General features: G+C 42.6%; 1 protein-coding gene across 1 annotated transcript in view; it reads left to right on the top strand.

Annotated features, from left to right (window-relative positions):
- The window catches only part of Nipa1 (NIPA magnesium transporter 1), a gene marked incomplete at its 5' end in the record, with an annotated part of 27903 nt that extends 7126 nt beyond the window's left edge, over positions 1-20777 (top strand). Inside the window, 4 exons of the mRNA XM_005357830.3 lie at positions 3726-3773; positions 4968-5058; positions 9717-9877; positions 14760-20777. Of these exons, the coding sequence (XP_005357887.3) occupies positions 3726-3773; positions 4968-5058; positions 9717-9877; positions 14760-15271 (812 nt within the window). The remainder of the gene's footprint in view (positions 1-3725; positions 3774-4967; positions 5059-9716; positions 9878-14759) is intronic.
- Between the last annotated feature and the right edge of the window lie 3849 nt (positions 20778-24626).

Raw genomic sequence — 24626 nt, 5'->3', positions numbered from 1 at the left:
CCCGGCCAGGCTTTTGCTTTTAGATGGCCATTTGATGCCAGTGAGCAGAATTCAGAATTCCTTAGATGTCACCCCTAAGGTGATGTCTTATTGCCTGGGAAAATTATATCCATATCCTAATGTGAATGGACAGGAGAAATATAGCCTATGACAGAGCAGAAGTAAGTAAAGCCTGGTGGTAGGAAAGTGGGGAGCAAGGTCTTTTAGGAGTCACCAGGTAGTGTCAGCATGTGAAGCAGGCAGGTGCTGGGAACCTACAGATGCCAGGGTTGAGTTGCCCCTCCCCAGTGTGGGGTCAGGAGTAGGTCCTGGAGAATTATCTCCAGGGGAGGGTGCAGATGAGAATGGCTGGCCCTGAGTCCTGTATAAGTCTGACATTCCCTGTCATTCCAGTGGCCTCCAGGAAGCAGGAAGGAGGAAAGAGTGGGGGTGAACAGGTGAACACTAGTGATGTAAGAGAAAGTTTGGGGCTGTGGCATTATTCAGAGGACCCTGTAGCATTGGAAGACCATGAGTCACCATGTGCCTGCCACTTATCAACACTGTACTCATGGAAGTGCTGCCACCATGTCTGGTCATGTGACCATCACTGTCTCTGTTGGCCATATGACCAGCTAGATGCCTATGGGTGATTGGCAGGTCCATGTGTGCATAAGTCCTTGGGAAGGTATCTTCTAACTTCTATAAATTTACCAGTGTACTCTCCCACATAACCACTTATCAGTTTAATCTGAGAAAATGCTTCCATCAGATTGACCTGTAAGTAAGTCTGTATAACATTTTCTTAATTAATGATCGATGTAGAATGGCCCATCCCACTGTGGAGTGCCATCCCTGGGCAAGTGGTCCTTAGTTGTATAAGAAAGCAGGCTGAGTAAGCCATAAAGAGCAGCTCGGTAGTCACTCTTCCTTCTTGGCGTCTACTTCAGTTCCTGCCTTCAGATTCCTGCTTGAGTTTCTGCTCTGTTGTTTCTCCATGATGAACTGTGATTGGGAAATGTAAGCCAAATAAGCTTTCCTCTATACATTGGTGTTGGTGATGGTCTCTATCATAGCATTAGGGACCAAACTTGGGCACCGTAGAAGCAAAAGGTGAGAAAAGCGTGTTTGAGTCTGGACTCCCCAGACTCTAATCAGATGCTCTTTGGCACTTTTCCATCATCTCCCAGTGGTTGAAGAAGGAGAGAATAGTGCTGTGGTAGGTACTTCGGCTAAGGAAGAGAACATTGAGAGCCTTTCCTGCTTCCTCCCAGCTGCCCAGTTGTCAGGGGTTACAGGCTCAGAGCACATCTGCTGAAACCACCAGGTTCTTGAGTCTGCAAACAGTGATTTGGACAAAGACACACAGAATGGGAAAAGAGATAGTTCCTTAGATGGTAGAAACAAACGAACTTGGAAATGAGGCAGAGCTAGCTGGGCCCAGGTATAGGTTCCAGAAGAGATCAAGATTGGGACCTTGTTATCATTATGGGTCATTTATGTATTATGCCGGCCTGTGTGCGGCTTCCTTCCTTCCTTCCTTCCTTCCTTCCTTCCTTCCTTCCTTCCTTCCTTCCTTCCTTCCTTTTTTTTTCTGAGACAGGGTTTCTCCCTGTTGTGGAACTCACAGAGATCCACCTGCCTCTGCCTCCTGAGTGCTGGGATTACCAGTTTACACTACTATCACCCAGCCGTATTGTGCCTTCTTTCCAATGATGTGGTTTTCTTACATATGTATCCAGTGTTCAGGAAAGCTTCCAGTTTCCCCTTCATATTGGCTTCTTTCATGTGTTTATCCTGGTGCCTCTGGGATCTGTCCCTCTACCCTGCTATAGGCCTTGTTAACTCACAGGATTCCTGCTGTGGGCAACGGTTGCACTGTGGGTGGTCCTTGCTGATAACTGTCCTACTACTTGATATCACCAAATTCCTTTCAAGAAACAACTTAGTGGAGAGTTTATTTCATAAGCCTTGCAGTGTAAGAAGGAATCCAGTCCATCCTGTCACAGAAGACAAGGTTACAGGTGCATGAGGCGACGTGTGGCTGCCCTCAGGAAGCAGAGGACCAGGCTTTTAAACTGTAAGACACATTCATAGTGACAAACGTCCTCCAGCAAGGCTCCACTTCCTAATGTTGTACATCTTTCCAACAGCACCAGAAGCTGGGACAAGTGTCCGAACACATGCTTTTTGGGGGGACACTTCATATTTAAACACAGCATCCCATCCTTGGCCGTCTCGTAATTCAAGATTCATTCGCTCCAACTTGAGAAGTCCCTGTGATGACTCGTGGGCTCAATGTACATTCATTGTGAGCCTGAAGGGCTGAGTTAAATCAGTGCAGCATATGGTGAGGGAAGAGAACTGACTTCTAGAAATTGTCTGCTGATCTCTCTTTCTACAGACATGCACATGCATGCATGCACACACACACATACATACTCATGCATGTGCACACACACTCATGCATACACACATGCATTCACGCACACCCGAAAGTGCACACACACATGCACACACACACACGCATGCACACATACATACTCATGCATGTGCATACAACTCATGCACGCATGCGTGCATTCACATACACATGTGAGTGCACACACACACATGCATGCACATATTTTCCCCTTGTTCTTGAGGAAGGCTACCTTTTGCCTAACTGCCAGAATTTGGGGAAATGGAGTTTCCTCTGTACCTGACAATCACCTTAAGGTCTGAGGAAAAATAATAACCCCACTCATAGCAATAATAAACACAATTTTAAAAGTAGAAGTCCCCATGAGGCAGGAGAAGAGGGTGGAAAGTCCCAAGAGTATTTGTATTTTAGGTAGTGATGTATTTCGCCAAAGAGAACCAATGTATGAGCAAGTTGTTTGTCTTTGGGGTCAGCCTCTGCTGGTTGAGAAAAACAAAACAAAGCACCCAACCACAACTTCCCTCCATTTAGCGACTTCTCTCCCTTTGGTAAAGATTACTTAGGAGGTAAATAAGCAAGATAATAGTCATTCTTTTTTTTTTTACTTATTTTTTATTTAGTTTTTATGTGAAAGATTCTATTTTAAGTGTCACTGTAAATCTCTTACTGAATGACATATACTGCTTTTTAAAAAGATTTAAGCAAATTTTTAGTCACATGCACACACACACATGTTTCTCTGTGTGTGTCTGTGTGTGTTGAGGGCATAAGTACAGGTGTCTTCAGAGACTGGAACAATGTTGGATTTCCTGAAGCTGAAGCTATAGACAGGTTATCAGATGCCTGGGGTGGGTGCTAGAAATTGAACTTGGGTTCTCTGCCAGAACATTAAATGCCCTTCATTTCTGAGCCATCTCTCCAGCACCCGTATATGGTTTATAGTCTATAAACCTGCGTCCAAAGGCCAGGGAGATGCCCCAGTGGGTAGGAATGCTTGATGTGCAATTATCGAGGCTCTTGAGTTCACTTCCTAGCACCCGTGTAGGAATCCGGGAACGGCTTCATGAGTACCTGTAACCCCAGAGCATGGACAGGTGAATTGCTGGGGACTTGCTGACCATCAACCTAACAAAAAATTAAAAAGTCTAGGTTTTGGGAGAGACGCTCTTTCAAGGAAATAAGGCAATAGGGCGATAGAGTGGGGTTCTCTGGCCTAAACATGTGCACTGGTGTGCAAACCCCTACAGACGTGTGTATACACCACACACACACGTGCGCACACACTGGTAAACCTACTTTTCTAATGTTCTCATTTTCTTTATAGGTACTTCCTACTTAACAGACATTGTGTGGTGGGCTGGCACGATTGCAAGTAAGTGGTTTATATAGTGCAGATTCTTGTCTTTTTATTTATTTCTAAAATCAGTCGTTTACCTGGACGGGGCTGGAAGGGACAAGAGAGTATGACTTTGAAGGTCATCCCGTACTTCCCACTCAGATTCACTCCTTCCTGTTGTCCTTCCCTTTGGTGAGAGAGAGTAGATGGGAAAGTGTGGAACAACTGACCTGGGAGGAGGAGACAGAGGCTCCGGCTGCCCGCTACATCAGTATCCCTGGGCATGGAGAAACTAAAGCGGTTTCTCCTTCCTCTGTAGCAGAGCTGGTGCGTTTGCTGCTGTGCATGTTCAGCCTGTCTTCCTCTATGAGCACAGTTGATTTAACAGTGAAGTTCCTTGATGCAAAGGACAGGTCAAAGATCACGTGCTATAATTTAAAATAAATAAACTATATTTTTTTTTTAAAAATGTGATTTGCCATATATATTGTCTTTTAAGCAAAAAGCTTCATAGCTGAGGCTGAGTCTGCTCATTGGGGAACCCCCTCTTAAGCCCTGTGTAAGAGGAGCACCTGGGAGTCCTGTATAAGCCAGCTCCAGCCAGCTCTGGCCAGCTCCTCACACTGAAGGAGGTCCGAGGTCACTGGAAGGCAGCTGGGAAGATCTGCACAACTTGTGGAGGAAAGATTGGTCACTGGCTGTTAAGTTGCAGGGGAAAGCATTAAGGTTCCTCAGTGTGCTACTGTATTGTGTGTCTCTAGGTATGAGATGACTGTGTATATCACAAAAATAGTAGAACACAGTTTGAGTGTTGGTACCATAAAGCAATGAAGAATGTTTGAGTGGGTAGTTACGTTTAACATGATTGAAATAGTACACAACACACGTATGTGCCCAGGCTTTACATGGTGCCCCGTGCACTACATTTTGGCTAAAAACAAGTACATTAAGAATGTAGAAGTAAAAAGTATTTTAAGATAGAACTTAAACAATGGAAATATATTCAGTATTTTATTTGTTACTGTGGTAAGGCTGGGGCCGTTTTCATAGAGTTGAGGCTACTCCCCAGACCAGTTCAGAAGTCCTGCCATTGGGATTTGTGAACATGTAGATTTGCTTTCTCAGAAAGGATGCAAAGTAAGTTGTTTCAGAACAGAGTCTTGCAAAATCTTGATCATGGTAAGGGAAGTGTGGTAATGGCAAACGGTATCCTTGTGATTCTCTTGACAGTGGCTGTTGGCCAGATTGGGAACTTCCTAGCTTACACTGCGGTCCCTACAGTCCTGGTGACTCCCTTGGGTGCCCTTGGAGTACCATTTGGGTGAGAACTGACATTCTCTTTTGATTGTTAATATTCAACTTACATAAGAAAAAGCCTTTTGTTATAAATGTTTCTGTTAAAAAATAAAGTTGTTGATGAAAATAGGTCTTTTGTACTCAAGAGTTCATATTTTCACTTTAATTCTTTAAATGTATTTCTCTTTTTTGTTGTTTCATTTTGTTTGGTTTGGGTGTTTTTCGAGACAGGGTTTCTTTGTGTGTAGACTTGGCTGCCCTGGGACTTGCTCTGTAGACCAGACTGGCCTCAAACTCACAGAGATACCCTTGCCTCTGCCTCTGGAGTAATGGGATCAAAGGCAAGGATCACCATACCCAACATTCTTTAAATGTATTTCTATGTAAAGAACTCCCTTTATTTTATTTCAAATTCTGGTTTATTCATGGTTGTCAACGAATCTGATGTTGTTTAACTCTCCTGGACTTTGTTCTGGAAAATGTCTTAGAACCTAGAGTCTTCCTCAATCCATGCATGTTGTTCTGCTTAGAATCTCACTCATGAGCACACTGGAGGAAGTCACACCAGGATGCAGGAAGTGCTCAAGATCGGAGGATATGGGATTCCCCTCTGTACACCACTGGTTAATAAAGAAGCTGCTTCGGGCCTCTAGCAGGGCATAATAGAGCAAGGCAGGAATTCCAAGTAGAGATAGAGGAGAAAAGTAGGCAGAGTCAGGGAGACGCCATATAGCCACTGGAGGAGACAGATGTTGGAAGCTTGCCAGTACACCACGACCTTGTGGTGATGCACAGATTAATAGAGATGGGTTGATTTAAGATGTAAAAGTTAACTAAAAATATGTATAAGCTAATAGGCCAAGCAGTGTTGTAATTAATATAGTTTCTGAGTGATTATTTCGGGTCTGGGTGGCCAGGAAATGAACAAGCAGTCTCCGCCAACAGAATGGCCCACCAATGTGAGTCAACTACATCCACATAAAACTTGAGAGTTTGGGAAGGAATTCTAGACACAAAATAAACAGAGTTTATCACAGATTCTTAGTAGCCACAAATATTTTTCCAGATGGGCTCGTGGCAAACAGGGGCACCATGGCTCCTTTAAGAGAGGTGCACTAAAAACTGCATGGCTTCTATAAATGGTTTCCTGGTTCACCAGCACAATGGCTCTGACCCTTTCAGGAGGTCCAGCTATGGAGCATTTAAATAGGGTTTGTGAGCAGAGTGCTATAACTTGCTTAATGGCAACATAGACCCGCTGTGTGCATGAAAATGGGGCTGTGAACATGGCTCACAGGATTAGTGCTGAACAGACCTCTGCCATGTTGGACTGGGGGAAGCCAAAAGGCAAAGCAGCCTTAGTCCTAGCCATGCCACTTAGCATTTTAATAAGTCCTGGTCAGAAAAGAATTATGCAATAAAGACAAATTCAGATGGAAAAGACCTTTACATGGGTCACAGTGTTGGATAAATGTGCATAGGCTTGGGAGAGTGAAAAAAAATAGACAGTTTAAAAAAGGAAGTAAATGATTTAAAAAAATTAAACAAAGTCTTTAAAGAGACAGAGTATAAAAAATCATAGATTAAAGAAGTAAAAAAAAATAAGCCACGTAAAGATAGAATATACAGAGAGTCTTGATTATGTATACTATTGTGTTTTCTTTGAATTTTTTGACTGATCTAAGTACAGAGAGACATTTCATTGTATGGGCTGCTAAGCCAAACCAGCATGTATGTATGGAGCCTGACCCATGGCGGTTTCAAGATTGAGATGGGACTGAACTTTCACAGTGATCCCTCAACTCACATCAAATAAAGACTACAATAAACAAAACTTATTGCTGGGTTAAGGAGAAGTATGCAAATCAATGAAATAAGATTGGGATTGCAGGGATCCACTCATGGTCAGTTGGCTTCTTGCCAGGAATACTGAGTTACTAGTATACGAAAGAATAGGTTTTCTGCAGGATGGCATTCAAGGGCTGGGGCTGGAGCTCTTGTGTCCACCTTCACCAATGGTACTCAGTGTTGTCCTAAGCACATACAAAGTCCTAAATTTGATTCTCAGCTCTGCCAGAGTGAAGAAACAAAGCAGATGGTGCCAACAAACGGGATACCAGCATGCAAATATTTAAAATCATTGCCTCTGCCTCACCACACAAAAAGTAACCCAAAATATGTCAGAGAGCTAAAACTGGCAAACTTAGAAAAAAACAGTTTAAATCACTGTGATTTTTTAAATCGGGGAATAGGGTATTAAGTATGATTCCAAAAAATTACACGAAGGAAAAATAAACCAGATACCAAAATTGAAACCTCTGCTTCAGAGACATGGAAGTAGGAGGGAAACATGTTTGGGATGTCCAGGATGAGTGGCAGGATGGAGTAGGGGTGGGGCATAATCAAGATACATTGTGTCTTGTATGAAACTGATAAAGAATACATTTTAAATAAGCAGTGAGCCCTCAAGATGGCTCAGCAGGTAAAAACAAACCTGATCTTTACTGCCATCAGGTTTGGCAGCAAGCCTGATGGATGACCTAAGTTCAGTCCTGGGTACAGGAAGAGAACAGATGCCTGTGAGTTGTCCTTTGACCTCCAGATGCATACTGTTAGAATTTATGCCCACACACTTGTCCACACACAAACATACCCACCAAATAAATGTTTCAAAACCATGTTTCACAGGTTTAACAAGCAAGAAAATTCAGAATAGAAGAGAAGTGTTTCAAATTATGTGTATGATAAGAAACTCGTACTTTGGTATATGAAATTCTTACAGCTCATTAATAACCAAGTAGCTATTGCATTCTGGTCTTTTGTGGTATGATAGGCGGTGATCTGGCCTTGTGGCGCAGGCTCATTGTCCTGCTGCTCTTGTTCATGGTAGCCCCTTTCAGCCATGGCACGGTCTGACAGATGTCCCAGGCAAACCTGGGTCTGTTTTTTTTTTTTTCCTGTGACCCTCCCCCTTCTCTCATTCCTGATTCTCAGGGCAGCAACATTGACCCCGATCTTAATTACTTTTCTATTGCTGCGATAAAACACTTTGATTAAGGCAATTTATAAAACTGGATCCTTCGCTTACCTGTGACCTGCTCCCTACCTCCTCCCAGTGCGGAGAGGTGCCTTGTTCCAGCCACTAAGTCCCTTATTCCTCTGCAATCCCATTCTCCCCCAAAGACAATACTTAAGTTATTTTTCTGGGTTTTGTTCTTAAATATTTTTAATTAATTTTTTTTTTTTTTTTGGTTTTCGAGACAGGGTTTCTCTGTAGCTTTGGAGCCTGTCCTGGAACTAGCTCTGTAGACCAGGCTGGTCTCGAACTCACAGAGTTTTTAATTAATTTTTGGTTGGGACCCAGAGTAATGGGTTTCATTATGACCCTTTCACACATACCTGCCACTGGACTTTGTTCTTTTATCTACCACATACTACGCTGTCTAGGCCACGCTGCCCTTGCTGGGTCTCTCGTTCCCCCCAGATAGCCCTCTCTTCTGTTTTTGTCACGTCTATTCTGTTACTTTCTTGTATTCCCATTCACGTTAGACCTCCTTCCCTCTCTGATGACACTGGGCGTGCTGGGATGCCTACCTCTTGACAGGCGTTTACAATCTGAACTACCTGAGTGTAGTGGTTCATACTTAGGACTTGGGAGGCTGAGGCAGGAGGACTGCCATGAGTTCCAGGCCAACCTGGGCTGCACAGTGAGATTCCATCACATTGTCTTAGTTGCCCTAAAAATTACAAATGATAATACACATTGAATAAGTCTAGGTACGTCTCTTCCTATTAATTTTCTGCTGTCACTTCCTTTCAGCGAGGATAAGGGATGTTTCTCCTGCCTCTTCATGAGCTTTGTAGTCTTTGCTTCGGTGGTGATACTGTCTGGGGCCTTATTTTTCAAAGAAAATAACCCAGGACGTCCATGAACCTCTTGCACCCTGTTCCTGAATGTTCATGTCTGAATGTCTCCACCATAGATAACAGCAATATAAAAATTGCCTAATGCAAGCCCGGTATTCCCAATTCAGGTTTTATACTGACGTTAAAGGGAAATAAGAGACGAAACACGTTGATGTTTATGAATTTATATATTATATTTTTATCTAAAAAATATAGTACTATATTTTTTAAGTTTTGAGTACTAGTGAAAAATAACCACTATATTCTGTCTATCATGCTTTGGTTACTGTTAGTATTTTTGCATTTTTCTTTGGTTTCTGTGTATGTGTGTTGTTTGCTTTTATAAATAAAAAAAGGGGATATTTTTAGTTTTTGGCCAATCATAAAACTTTCTTTTATCTGCAAGGTAATTAAGACATTATATATTAATATGAGTTAAGATATTATAAACTACATATTGCTATGCATGAAAATGATACAAAAACCCAATTGAGTTGAAATAAAACTTCAATAAATTTCTGATGGGAAATTAGTTCTTCTATTTGTAAAAACTAAATGCCGGGCTGGGTGTACACATTGCTCAGTGTTAAAGCATGTTCAGGGCCCTGTATTAGATTCTCAGTGCCAAAATACAAATAAAAACATTAAAAAACCTTAATGGAAATAAAATACATCTAGAAATAAAATACAAGTCTTCTAGATAAAGTATCTTTAATTAGCAGAAACAAGTCATAGAGTTTGTTTTAAACTGTAATGATTTCTTTTATTTAATTGAAGGTCCATTTTAGCTTCTTATCTTCTGAAGGAAAAACTCAACATCTTGGGCAAATTGGGGTGTCTGCTGAGCTGTGCGGGTTCTGTCGTGCTGATTATCCATTCCCCGAAGTCTGAAAGTGTGACAACTCAGGCCGAGTTGGAGGAGAAGCTGACCAATCCAGGTAACTCCTATTTCCCCGAGGAATCCAGACAGCTCAGGATCCTACTCCATCCCGACACCTCCTGGCAGGGTTTGTCACCACAGATCTTGGCTGGCGGTCTATTTTGTGTGTGCATGTCAGCTGGCCATGAGTACAAGCCCACCCAGTTTTCAGAGGTACTCTAAATTTGGCTGGATTCCCTAGAGCGTTCATAATGACGATAGCTAAGGCTTTATTTCCCTGTTGTCTTAGTTACCTTTGTATTGCTGCAACGAAACACTGTTACCAATGCAGTTTATAAAACAAAGCATTTAACTGTACTTATGGTTTCAGGGGTTAAGAATCTGTGGTGGGGGAGTAAAGGAATGTTGGCCAGAACAGCTGAGAGCTCACGTCTTGATTCACAAGCCAGAGGCTAAGAAAGCTAACCGGGAATGCCTTGAGTCTTGAAACCTCAATGCCTGCCCTCAGGGACACACCTCCTCCAATAAGGCCACACCTCTTCATCCTTCCCAAAGAGTTCCACCAACTGGGGATCAAGTCTTGGGAGGGAGGTCATTCTCATTCAAACTACCACATCTGCAAACATTTCACATTTTAATTTTGACTTACTCTCATCAAATTCAAAGTATGTATATACTCTTTATGAAGAGTATAAAGGCATTAAAAAACAGACCATTCTGTGGAGTAGGCAAGAGTGCCTAACGGGTTCCTATGATTACCAAAGGAAAATATTCACAGGTTACTTCTCCACCCCTGTGTTAGGAGTTGAACCCTGGCCTGTGCAGGCTAAATAAGCATTGTACTGCTGAGCCATATTTCCAGTCCATTTTGATGAGTGTGAATGATTCCCTTATGTTGAGATCCCAACTTACTTATGCATTTGTAATTCATTTATGTGTAATTATGGCTATCGTTTTTATTATTATGTATGTAGATGCCCTTGGAGGCCAGAGGTATCAGCCCCTACGAGGACTCCAGGCACACTTAGTTGTACGCGTGTCCATTTGGGTACTGAGACAAAATTGGTGTGAAATTTTAACTACTGGTCCATCTCTCCAGTCCTATGTATAAGTACATATCATGAAAATATTAAGAAAATATAAAATGGTGTGGTCTGGCTACTTTCTTAGGGAATAGCTTTTCTTTCTTTCCCCCTTTTTTCTTCTTTGTTTTGTTTCTTTCTTCACTTCGTCCACCTCTTCCTGTTCCTCTTCTTTTTTCCTAGTCAGGGTCACAGTATGCAGCCTTGGCTAGCCCGGTGCTTGTGATGTAGCCCAGGGTAGGCCCACACTTGAGGCGGTCCTCCCCACTTGACTGTTGAGATGACAGGCATAGGACCCACGTCCAGCTATGTTTTGTTGTTGACTTTAAGATGTTTTGATATATTTATTTTTTGAGGATGTCTTATATGTATACACAATGCAGTTCGATGGGCCGGAAGGATGGCTCAGAGGCTAAGCGCCCTGGTTGCTCTCCCAGCAGAGTGAGGTATGATTCTTCCCAGCACTGACATGGTAGCTCACAGTCATTTGTAACTCAGTTCCTGGGGTCTGAGGCCCTCTTCTGACTTCCTCGGGTACCAGGCCTGTCAGCAAGCAGTACACAGACATACAAGCAGGTAAAACACTCGTACACATGAAAAAAATCTAAAACAAAACACGGTACTTCGATAACATCTACCCTCATTCCCCTCTCTCCAGCCCCTCCCATATCTCTTCACGCTCTCAACTGTGTGCACCTTCTTTTAACCTACAGAATCCACTCAGTGCTGGCGGTATTTGTGTGGCATGGCTCCTTCCCTCCCTCCCTCTGTTTCTAAAGGCACAAACAACACAATTAATTTTTGCCCCAGAGGAAGTTTAAACCAGCACTTTATTATATTTCCAAACTCCCTAATATATGATGCCTAGGGCTGGAGAGATGCCTCAGAGGTTGGGAGCACCGGCTACTCCTCCAGAGGACCCAGGCTCAATTCCCATGGCGGCTCACAACTGTCTGCAACTCCTGTTCCAAGGGACCTGACACCCTCACACATATACACATGCAGGCAAAACAAAACAAAACAAAACAAAAAAAAACAGTGCACATAAAAGTAAATAATTTTTTTTTAAATACATGATGCCTGATATTGAGAGATGAAACCTCAGAGGAAATGTCCTGTAAAGATATTTATAGAGAGAATAATAGGCTGGGGTATGTATTTCACTGCTGGAACGGCAAGACCCTGGACAAGATTCAGAGTACCACAGCAAGGAAGAAAGATTCTTGAGCGTGCGATGATGTGCACGTTCTCTGGGCTGGCAGCTTCATTACAGAAAGCAAAAGCTTGCGCCCTGAAGAGAAAAACATATGCACTTGTTTAATGGGCAAAGGACAGATTTAATGACAAAATATGGCTAGATAGTATATCCATGATGTAAGTTTCATGAGGTTGAGTTACAGAAGAGAAAATATGTAAACTAGTTCCTAGAAATAAGACAACGGTGAAACACAGATCGAAAAGTCCCAAATCTGTGGGCATCTGAGCAATGAGAAAGGCAGGTTGAGCACAGGAAAATAAAGAGGTTTTCCTGCATATGAATCCTGTATTCTAACACACAGCTCCTGAGGCTACTGTCCAAAGTACTCATGTGGTTGGTGTTCGTTTCCCTTCTCCACCCAAATAGCTCTGCTGCCTCTTCTGTCCTTCTCACGGCTGCCTGTGGTGAGACCTGATTTTGCTAACCTCCACTACCCTTGCTTTCAGTTCCTGCTGCCTCACCCTTCTCGATTCCAGAGACCCTTCTGTCATCTGGTTTTGCCCCTTCCAGCTTCAAGGCCCTTAGTATCTACCCCTCACATGAGATCACATTCACACTGTGCTGCAGATCCTGCGCCTGCTCACTTGTGCTCAGGCCCCTTCGGGTTTCTCCTCACACCCCCAAGCCTGTCCCACAATCAGGCAGTACTTTGTGCTTACACGTGCCGGTCCCTTCGCCCTCCATTGCCACTTTTCCAGATTCTAGATGAGGCTCTCGGACAGCTTTTAACCATTCTTCCGTTGACTCTTTCCCGAGTCTGCCTCCAGTGCAGGGCTGAATAGTTCTCTTTTCTCACTCCTGAGGGCCTGAGCTCCCTTTGCCTGGTTGCTTGCATGCATGCCTGCACTGAGTGGTTTGCATTTCTAGCTGGTTTCTGGATCTGTGAAGTCCTGCTGTGAAAGACAGCCTTGTACATGGGACTTCAGAGTAGTCAATAGATGATATAATTAATATAATATAATAATAAACATAGCAGGATTCTACCTTCTAAGGTTAGCGCTCAAGTACAGCTATAGCAAAAGGCATATCGAAGTTGGCAGAACCACCCAAAATGTGAGGGTTGGATAGATGTGGTAGCTGTAGATCTAAGCTGCTAGGAGATGTCATGTTCGTGACTTACTTAGAGCCTATGCCATCGGTGTGAGCACTGTCGGTGGTGTGGCCCTCTGAAATGGAGGCTTGCTCTTGAAGTCCCAACCACAGAAAGAACAATCATCTCAGCCCACGGAGAACTTGTATGTGCGAATCTTTTAATGTGTATGAAAAATGTACAAGGACTACTTGGTTCTATTTCTAGTTCGGATCATCGTAACTAGATTTCTTACATAGAAGTCTGAGGAGACATTCAGAAGTTGTGAAGGATAGAGAATAACTTAGGGTTGTGTGTGCTCTTCATCCCCCACTCACACCCATTGCACGTGTGCCCGAAAGCAGTGGTCTCAGCCTTCCTAACGCTGTGACCCTGGAATATAGTTCCTCATGGAGTGGTGACCCCAACCATAAAATTATTATCTTTGCTATTTCATAACTGTAATTTTGCTATCGTTGTGAATCTTATATAAATATCTGTGTTTTCCGATGGTCTTAGGCAGCCCTTATGGAACGGTTCAACCCTTTCAAAGGGACTGAGACCCACTGCCCTAAAGGTTGCGTGGGCTTAGACCCGGCGCACTAAGATTATTCTCACTTTAGTGTATGTCCTCTGTTCACGCCCTTGGCGTCATCTGTCTGGTAGGTATCCTGCAGTTGACTTGGAAGGAAGAACTCCTCCCATGGCTGGCTGCAGCGGTGCCATGCACCTCCAATCTTAGCCATACACATGCTGAGGTTGGGGGTATCCTTTGAGCTTAGGTGTTCCAGACCAGTCAGAATGACAAGCTAAGTCCCGGTCTGTAAGAAAACATAAAGTCCATCATGTGACCGGCTTTGTTTTAAACCTGTTTTTGTGGTTGTTGATGATACTGACAGAGTAGACATCAGTCGTTAAGAGCAGGATTTCACATGTTTATTGGGAGCCCCGGAGGGCTTCTTATCAATGGAGTCGATCACAATTTCTTCAGCTGCTCCAGACTTGGAGACCTGGGGGTAGCTCTTTTCACTAGAACACCCCTCCATCCATCTGGGTTAGCTATGGCCTGGTTGGATAGGGTGATGCAAAGGCAGAATTATAATGAGGTCTTTAATGGAAAAGGACACAAGGCAAAGGTTCCTTGGCACAGGCGTCCCTGAAAAAGACAACAGCTCTTCTGGCCTAATGTCATCCTTGTGGCTGCAATGGCTTGGACCTACACATTGCTTTTTTACCGTGCTGAGGGTCAAACCCAGGGCCTTGAGGATGTCAGACGAGTGCTCTACCATTGAGCCACATTCCTGGTTCCTATGAGTGTGTGCATGATGAGCAATGATGAGAAGAGTTTTTGTGGAATGGTCCTAGTGGATATACCGAACAGGCTGGAGCTGTGGGGTGCTTGCCTAATCTCTCTCCCCCGACAGAACGGGTGGCTTGGTAAGGGATCAGAAGCTGTCTCAGCTCTGCCATCTGAGAGGGTGGTGTCTAGCCGGCCGGCTCCCCTGGTCACGGTGTCCCGTCTGTTTTGCAGTGTTTGTGGGTTACCTGTGCATTGTGCTGCTCATGCTGCTGCTGCTGATCTTCTGGATCGCGCCTGCCCACGGGCCCACCAACATCATGGTGTACATCAGCATCTGCTCCCTGCTGGGGAGCTTCACTGTGCCTTCCACCAAGGGCATTGGGCTGGCGGCTCAAGACATCTTGCACAACAACCCATCCAGTCAGAGGGCCCTCTGCCTGTGCCTTGTGCTCCTAGCTGTCCTGGGCTGCAGCATCATCGTCCAGTTCAGGTACATCAACAAGGCCCTGGAGTGCTTCGACTCCTCTGTGTTCGGGGCCATCTACTACGTCGTGTTTACCACGCTGGTCCTGCTGGCTTCAGCCATCCTCTTCCGGGAGTGGAGCAATGTGGGCCTGGTGGACTTCTTGGGCATGGCCTGTGGATTTACAACTGTCTCCGTTGGAATTGTCCTTATACAAGTGTTCAAAGAATTCAATTTCAACCTTGGGGAGATGAACAAATCCAATATGAAAACAGACTAAGATGCAGCCCCGGGTTGGGGGTGTGAAGAACAGGCGTCGGAGGGGGTCTGTGGTTTTGACTAGATGTCCAGAAGAAAGGATTCTTAGAGTGAGTTGCCTGTGCACTAATGGTCTAGTGAACGAACACTAGGGAGCCTTGCTTCGCACCAAGGTGGGGTCCAGACCTCTCCCGCACCAAGCTCCCAATGGTTGTCTGGGCGTAAACTCCCTCTGATGAGGCAAATTCTGTTTTCATTTCCATTAACCTAGAAGCTTTCCTAATTACTTGTTTAAAAACATTTTAACATAATTTAACCAGATAATAAGGGTGAGGTCTTTCTAGTTAGTCCTCGTAGGGGAGCAGACATTCTTACCTAAAACCTTGGGAAAGGAAGAGACTTGTGAAACCTGGCCGTCCACAGTCAGCGTGACTGACTTTGTCTTTGTGTTAAGCATGTATAGCATTCAGGTAGTTTACTCAAATTAAGAGGTGTATGAATTGAGTTGTTTCCAGTCCTTTAACAACCTGACTCTCCGACGTGATCCCCGAGACAGTAGTGAGGCAGAGAGAGAGGATTTCATGAGGGGATGCAGGGTTCCGTGGACAGGGTGACTTTCCAATTACTCAAATCGATATTAGTGCCTTTATCATTTGAATGACTTAATTTAACTTTTGCTGTGTATATGTTACGTGTTCTAATCATAGATAATGTAAAGCAGTTAGAAAAAGCATTATCTTCAGTGAGAGATAATGAAAACTATGGACACAGAAAAAGATTGCAAAGTGACCCATTTCTCTATCATTGTCCAATTAAGGACAACGGATGAAGTTCAGAGAGATTTTTTTATTTACATTTAACCTATGTTCCTTGGATCCATTATGAAAAACTACCTGCTTTCTGTTTCAGGAGCGTTGTGGCCATTCAGAAGAAATAAACTATTAAACTTGACAGTCAGGTGGTTAAATTAGAGAGTGTCTGTCAAGTACATCCCACAGGAGTTTAGTAAAAGTACCTCCAGACAGGAACAGGTACCAGGACTGCTTCTACAAAGGATAATGCGTACACCCTTTCGAATGGGCTTTCTAGCAAAGGTGAGAACAATTTCGCCTTCTTGTTGTTTGACATGGTAGAACCTCTTCAAGTTCTTACCAGACATCTTATTAAACATTCTGACTGTATGCAAGACCCTGGGTTTGATACCCTGCATCAGAAACAAGCAACAAAACAACACAACCTTCTTACATGGAAAATAACTGTTAATCATGCAGTGGTTTAGATTAGAAATCATTCTTCCATCCATAGTAGCCTTCCCTGTGCATTACATTGGAGCAAGGTACAAAGAGATACAATATAGCATTATATTATGATGTTATATATTCCACATGCTTTGTTTTATATGAATGGAATGTGCCAAGTTTAAAAATGGGGATGGATAAAGTAAATTAGCTGAGGTAGAACATGAATTTTAATAATACCCAACTGAACTTCTCACTAAGACAAAAATGTGCTTTTCCATATCAAAAGGGCATTTCTAAAGTAAAGACCCGGAGATTAGTTCACTAAACTATAGAAGAAAAAGAGTAAATAAAATACCAGTTTAACATAAAGGAATCTGGTTGTCTGGCTCATTTGTCAGATTCAATGAATTGAAAGTATGAATGATGACCTGGGTATATTAGTCATTGATTGTGAAGAACAGCAGCAAAATGATTTAAACAGTTGACAACCTTGTGTGAAGAAGTAGTTAGTAAATGTTCAAGTTCATTCTTCTTTTGTAAAAGCTCTTGAATTTTTTAAATCATCAGTATTAAGAAATATAAACCTTAATTTATTGAATTGGAAAGTGTTATATAGCAGGATCGATATAATTTTAATATTAAGGTAATAATATAGCTATACTAGTATAAGGAAGACACTTATAATATGGAAATTACCTTGTTTGTTTTGCTGCTTCCTGAGGAGCTTAGTTTAAATGCATCTGTTGATGTACCTGAGATTTTTAATCCGCGATTATACGCCATGAATATCCAAAGGTATTTTGTGTGCCAATCAAAATTTCATAGTACTAATCGTTCTCCTAAGTTCAGGAACAGGGAAATCACCCAGGTTTCCATCTAGTCAGCAGATTGCTTCAGCAGGATTCCTGCCTTTGTTCTAGAGGAACTCATCGCTTTTCAGGTCTGAGAATAATGTCCTAGTAACTGTCAAGAATCGGGTCCAATTTTTAGATTTAACATAGTGCACATATATGTATACTTACTATTTTATAAATTCAGTTTTCACAATTCACTTGGAAATGCAAAAGAAAGTAAGAATTCCCAAGTGAGACCTTTGGAGGAAAGTCTAGAATGTTTTTGTTTTTGTTTTTGTTTTTCGAGTCAGTGTTTCTCTGTGGTTTTTGGAGCCTGTCCTGGAACTACCTCTTGTAGACCAGGCTGATCTCGAACTCACAGAGATCCGCCTGCCTCTGCCTCCCGAGTGCTGGGATTAAAGGCGTGCGCCACCACCGCCCGGCCAGGAAAGTCTAGAATGTAAAGGAACCTCTTATTGGTTTCTCCAGTAGGAAACACTTTAATTTGTGGGGTTTTATTTCTGATAAAACTTAAGAAAACATGCCAACTGTGTACTTTTTTCAAGTCTTTAAAATCATCAAAGTAAGAACTGTTGGTAGCGATTTAGAGAATTCCTCTTGGAAGACATTGTGGCCATTTCTCTCCTTTTCTACTTGGGCAATGCCTTTGTTCATAAATGTCTTTAAGTATTGATCAAGTGTAGGATCAGGGAGGTATTCCTGCTGGAACCCAGATGCAGGACGCCATCTGGAGCATCCTTCCGGTCTGCACAAAGGCTATGTCTGTGGAGGTTCTTGAGGAGGAAGGCATAACTGCCCACACGGGGACCTCTGGAGAAGAACTGTTTTCCAGTGTCCTAGCTATCACTAAGACTATCGTTACAATTGTTGCTGTTAGAATCTCAGTAAAATCTATTTGGCTGCTGTGTGTTCAACAGTAAGGTACTGTTTACGCCATTTTGCTCTGCTTTATTTTATTATTTCCGGCTCATCACAGAAATAATATATTGATGTTTTCCTTCATTAAGTTTCATGTCTGTTTTCTTATTTCTTTTTGCGGTATTAGGAAGTTGGATCCTGGGCATTGTGTGTGCTAAGCAAGAGTTTGACCTTGGAGCTACACTCTAACCTGCTCAGGTCTACTTTAGATAGACCTGTAATCAAACGTGCAGAGACAGAGCCTCTTCCTTTGTCCCCACAGCTCAGCTGCTGGTAAATGCTGTGCTGGACTTTTCGAAACTGGTCTCCAGGAGTCTGTCAAGTACTCGGATGCAGGGCTTTTTAGATGTGGAAAAACAGATGGTCTGTGGAAACAAGTATGGATGAGCATAGGCTACTGCCCTGCTGTACGGTTTGCTTTCTCTTTGCCCCTTAAAAGGGGTCATTTCGTGTATCCCAGGCTGGGCTTGAACTCCCAATCGTATTTCCTCAACCTCAGTGCTGGGATTACAGGCATATGTCATTACACTGGGCCTCCTGAGTATTATAATTTTTGTTGGCAGTGATGCTTTTACTCTACACTGATCAAGCAGAGCGGAGTTCCTCTCTCACGCCGACTTGGTCTTGGTCAGTATTCTCGTGACCTTTAGAAAGACCTCATGACTGTATGAATGAAGTCTAAGGAAGTATTCTCAGTGTGTCTGACACCAAGGAGCTTGTTCATCTGTTAAACAGGATGGAGGAGAATCTTGGTGTTAAGCATTCTCAGGGACCAAAGCTGTATTATTAATTCCTTAGTATAGACTTTCTAAGGACATAGCCACGTTTTTTCCTTGGTTTTACTTACTCATGGCTAGATTCTGTTGAGTTGATAAAAACCACTTGGCACACCAATCCCATTACAAGCCAGTTTACCACACGGCAGGCCTAAACTTTTTGTATTTCTCCTTGACACATGACAGTTGTTACTGGTGAATTTTAAGAATCTGTTATTTAGCGCTTAAGTGATTTTTCACATCTGGCAAGATTCATATCATATATTATTAAGAATTATAGGGATGGTAATGAGCATTTGGTCCAATATTACTACTCATTTTTGTCAAACACATTTTTCTTATGTTATCAAATGCAACAGAAGAATATTTTTTAAAAGTAATAGCTGTTGCATCAAAAGATGTCTACTTAAAAAATTGATAATTCTGTAGAAAAAAGACGACCATGTAAATAAACATCTAATTCAAATGTACCCAAAGTAATTTAAAAGTATAGTCATAGGCCATGGATTCAGGGAGGATTTATTTATTCATTTTTAAAGATTTATTCTTATTTCATGGTTGTGTGGGCATTTTCCTATATGTATGTGCAACATCTGCATGCAGTACTGGCTGAGGCCAGAAGAGGGAGCTAATACTGCTTGTTCATCACCACAGTGGCTCTAGGAACCCGACCTAAGTCCTCTGCAAAAACAGCAAATGGTCTTAAGCACTAAGCCATCTCTCTAGATCCAGAGGACTTATTTTTTTCTTTTCCCAATATTCTCCCTATTTGTGAAAATATGTGTGAGTTTTTTTAACCTTCCTGTGCCTCAGTTTTTCTACCTCGAATGTTGAGGGCAGGTTCTTCAGGTTGATGGATTTTGAGCTGAGAGTGTGTTCTGTCGTATCTGGAAATGGTAGGTAGAAGCATGATGCTGAGAACTGCTCTGGAACATGTGTGATGAAACTCAGCTTGCGGACTTTGGAGCCTGCTGGCGAAGCCAGAAGCACGTAGAGCCTTGAGCGCCAAACTGCTAAAGGGAACACTGGGTATTAAGTTTGCGTGATTCGGTAAGACTTCTTGTTGTACAGTGAGGAAATAAAACATGGACTTCAAAAAAAAAAACCATTGGAAGATCAAATTATGACAGCGTGATGGTTCTTTTATGTTCTAACTTTGGTTTCTGTGCTGCATGTGTGCCCCATCGATTCTGTTGCCTTGAGTTTGACATGAGAAACATTGACCTTCCTGCTTCTACACACCTTAGCCCTGATGCCGAATTGTCTGATGCCAGGAAAATGCCAGGAGCTCCCCAAACACTAATGCCAAAGAGTCTCCTTGAAGAATTCAGATTTCCTTTGTTAGAAGACCTTTTTCGCTCCAACGGTGTTTGTGCACCTCACAAAAATTTGAAGCTGTGGCTCTTTAGTTATGTTCCTTGTTTCCTTTTTAAGAGGATAATTTTTATTTCATCATGAAATTAATATAATGAGAGAAAGAAACGGAGATCAAAAAGAACATCAAATGTTGGTTGCATAAAAGGTTTTTTTTTCCCCCCACATAAACGTAGTAGGGGAAAATGCTTCCAGTTAGTTCACGTATATAATAATCAGTGTCTAAGACTTGCGTATATTTTGCTTCATAGAAGTAGTCATAGCATGTTATAATTGCCTTATGTAATAAAAAGGCTATTAAGTTTTCCAATAATATTTATTATCCTGTATATGTTTTAAAATAAAGTGACATTTCTAGCTGAGTATGTGTTGGCTTTTCCCACTGCCTGGATTCTTACGTTCTTTCGGGGACTGCATCATCTCACTGTGTCACCGTTCTGTTTCATTCGTGTGTAAGCTGGGCATGGTGGTGCACACCTTTCCTCTCAGCTTCCAGGAGGCAGAGACCTTCAGATCTCTGAGTTCAAGGCCAGCCTGGTCTCCACAGTGAGTCCCAGGACAGCCACGGCTACATTAAAGAGCCCTTGTCTTCAAAGAAAAATTATGTGTGTGCGCGCACCCAAGTATACTTTTGTGTATCATATGCATGCAGTGCCCCAGGACACTAGAAGGTGGCATTGGTTCTCCTGCAACTGAAGCTTGAGGCAGCTGTGAACTGTTTGATGTGGGTGCTGAGAATCAAACCCTGGGTGTCTGCAAGAGCGGCAGGTGCCCTCTGCCTGGGCTATTGCTCCATCTCACAACACATCACATGTTTACTGGATAAACCGACAGCACAACCACACCAATGTATGGTTAAGCAGAAGGTTTCTGTTGTAGATGTGGGGAGAGAACAGCCAGAGACATCCGGGAGAGTCTAGAGCAGAGAGAGAAAGTAGACTGAACGTGGCCAGCTGACTAGACCTGGCCATAGAGATGGAGGTGGGGGGAGAGCGAGAGAGGGAGACACAGAGGACCAAGAGAAGACCCAGAAAGAGGGGGGGGAAGTGCTTAGCCAAAATAGCAGGTCATAAAGGAGAAAGGAGTAGCTGGGGAGAAGAGAGCTCCTGAGCTGGAGAAGGGGAGAAAAGCTGGGTACTTGTGATACTGAGGGAGCCTGGAGGCCTGCCTGCACTTTGGCATATTAATAGACACCATAGGTAGTCGTAGGTTCCTCTGCCAGGGGTCAGGGAAATGGCTCTTTTGGTAGAGAAGAACCAGCAAGTTCCTGAGAAATGCTGACTTTTGTCTAACCACCAGAATTTGGGAACCAGGAATTTCCTTTGCACCTGACATTAGTTCATTTGTGGATCTGTTAAGGGGGTGGAATTGCTACTTTTCTGTCACTGTGCACATGTTCAGCTACAGGGTCCTTCAGAGGACATTTCTCATTCAAACCACCACATTTGGCCTCTGGACCCCATGAGCTCATAGCCGTCTCGTGATGCAAAATGTATGTAGTCCAACTTGAAAAGTCCCCATAGTCTTTAAAAAATTTAAACAACATTCAAAAGTCCAAAGTCTCTTCTGAGACTCAAGGCATCCTCTTAATTATAACTCAAATAAAAATAAAAAACAATATTACTATTGGAAAAAAACTATTACAAAAAGTACATGGCAGATGGGTAGGGGTATGGATGAGGGGGGTCAGCTCTCCTGTCCTGAGGGTCAGCTCAGGTGAGATACATGCCTGAGATGAGGGATGAGGCCATCCCTACCAAGTTAGGGGGGTGTAAATGGAGGTTTCTCTGTCCTGCACCATCTCACAGCTGCTTCTAAATAATCTCTCAGAGGCTTATGTTAATATTATTAATACTTAATTGACCAATAGCTCAGGCTTATTACTAGCTAGCTCTTACATTTAAATTAACTTATATTTTTATCTATGTTTTGCCACGTGGCTCAAGGCTTTTTACCTCATTTTCTACATGTTCTGCTTGTTCAGCAGCTGCCTGGCATCTCTCTTGACCCCACCCCTTCTCATCTGAGTTCTCAATTTGATCCTGCCTGGCTGTTGGCCAAACAGCCTTTATTATTAGCCAATGAGAGAAATACATATTCACAGTTTACAAAAAGATCATCCTACAGCAGGGGGAAGTTCCCCCCTGAGAGGAAGGTTCAGCTCTCCTGTTGCAATATTCAGTAATGGGCAGTGCCAGCTACCTCAGGGCCAGTGAAAGGCAGGGCATAGGCTATGGGCATCATCACAGACTCCAGCTGCAGCAGGACCATGGACCTTACCAACAGCTTGGGCCCAGAGGTCACCATGGGCTGGTAGCATTTCAAGCCACCCAGATCAGTATGACCCTGGCAGCAGCATGGCCCTCGGACACCAACATGTTCTCAGATGGTGTTGTGGAATATTAGTTGAAGATGTGTTATATTCATTTATGCTGCAGAATATTTTTTAATAACATAAAGATGTGTTGCATTCTTTTATGTTGCATTTGTTTAACACTGTGAAGCTGTGCTACTTTGCCTTCCTAAAACACGTGGTTGGTCTAAGAAAGTGCTGAACAGCCAATACCTAGGCAGAAGAGGGGTATTATATTTAGGAAGCGGTCTGTGCCCATGCAATGAAGGCTGCTTCCCACTTTCTCTTCTATCAGGTTCAGTGTGGTTGGATTTATATTGAGGTCTTTAATCTATTTGGACTTGAGTTTTGTGCATGGGGATAGACATGGATCTATTTTCATTCTTCTACATGTTGACATCTAGTTATGCCTGTTAGGAATATTTCCTTAATATTAGCTCCCTACCGACGCAAAAATTCCCAATCAAGCCAACTCAAAACAAGCCAAATTAAAAAATATCCAGGTTTAATGGGAAATCTGTGCTCTTGGGTGGCCTCCAAGAGGGAACCCGGAAGCTGCAGAAAGCAACCCCGGGAGGAAGAAAGACCACGTGTTCCTCTTTTGGGAGATCACTTAAGTACCCTGGGGAGTGGTCTTGACCCCACCCCCAGGAAGGGGTCAGGACCTGGCCAGCTGAGATTTGGAGTCCAGACCAGGCCTGGGGGCTGGGATAGATGTGAGGGACTGGGGCCTATGCTCCCAACTTGACAATGCCAGCACCATTTGTTGATGTTTTCTTTTTTCCATCGTATATTTTTAGATTCTTTGTCAAAAATCAGGTGTTCATAGGTGTGTAGATTAATATCTAGGTCTTCGATTCGATTCCATTGGTCAATCTCTCTGTTTTTATGCCAGTACCAAGCTGTTTTCATTACTGTAGATCTATAATAGAGCTTGAAGTCAGGGATGTTGATGCTTCTGGAAGTTCCTTTATCGTACAGGATTGTTTTGGCTATCTTGGGTTTTTTGTTTTTCCATATGAAGTTGATTATTGTTCTTTCAATGTTGGTGAAGAATTGTATTGGGATTTTTATGGGGATTGCATTGAATATATAGATTGCTTTTGGTGGGATTACCATTTTTATTATATTGATCTTACCTATCCAAGAGCCTGGGAGATCTTTCCATTTTCTGGTGTCTTCTTCAATTTCTTTCTTCAAAGACTTAAAGTTCTTGTTGAACAGGTCTTTCACTTCTTTGGTTAGTGCTACCCCAAGATATTTTATGTTATTTGTGGCTATTATGAAGGGTGATGTTTCTCTGATTTCTTTATCATTTGTATATAGGAGTGCTACTAGTTTTTTTGAGTTGATCTTGTATCCTGCTACATTACTGAAGGTTTTTATCAGATGTAGGGTTTCCCTAGTAGAGTTTTTGGGGGTCACTTTTGTATACTATCATATCATCTGCAAATAATGAAAGTTTGACTTCTTTCTTTCCAATTTGAATCACCTTGATCTTCTTTTGTTGTCTTATTATTCTAGTCAGAACTTCAAGAACTATGTTTAATAGACATGGAGAGAGTGGATAGCCTTGTCTTATTCCTGATTTTAGTGGAATCGCTTTGAGTTTCTCTCCATTTAATATAATGTGGCTGTTGGCTTGCTGAATTATGTGTAGGTGTGTTCCTTCTATCCCTGATCTCTCTAAGACCTTTATCATAAAGGGGTTTGGATTTTTGTCAAAGGCTTTTTCAGCATCTAATGAGATGATCATATTATTTATTTTCAGTTTATTTATATGGTGTATTACATTGATAGATTTTCGCATGTTAAACCATCCCTGTATCTCTGGGATGAAGTCGACTTGATCATGGTGGAT

Source organism: Microtus ochrogaster, chromosome 22 (genome assembly GCF_000317375.1).
Source record: "Microtus ochrogaster isolate Prairie Vole_2 chromosome 22, MicOch1.0, whole genome shotgun sequence".
In the NCBI taxonomy this organism is placed as follows: domain Eukaryota; kingdom Metazoa; phylum Chordata; class Mammalia; order Rodentia; family Cricetidae; genus Microtus; species Microtus ochrogaster.
The sequence above is the reverse complement of the archived record's forward strand: the minus strand, read 5'-3'. Positions and strand labels throughout refer to the sequence as shown.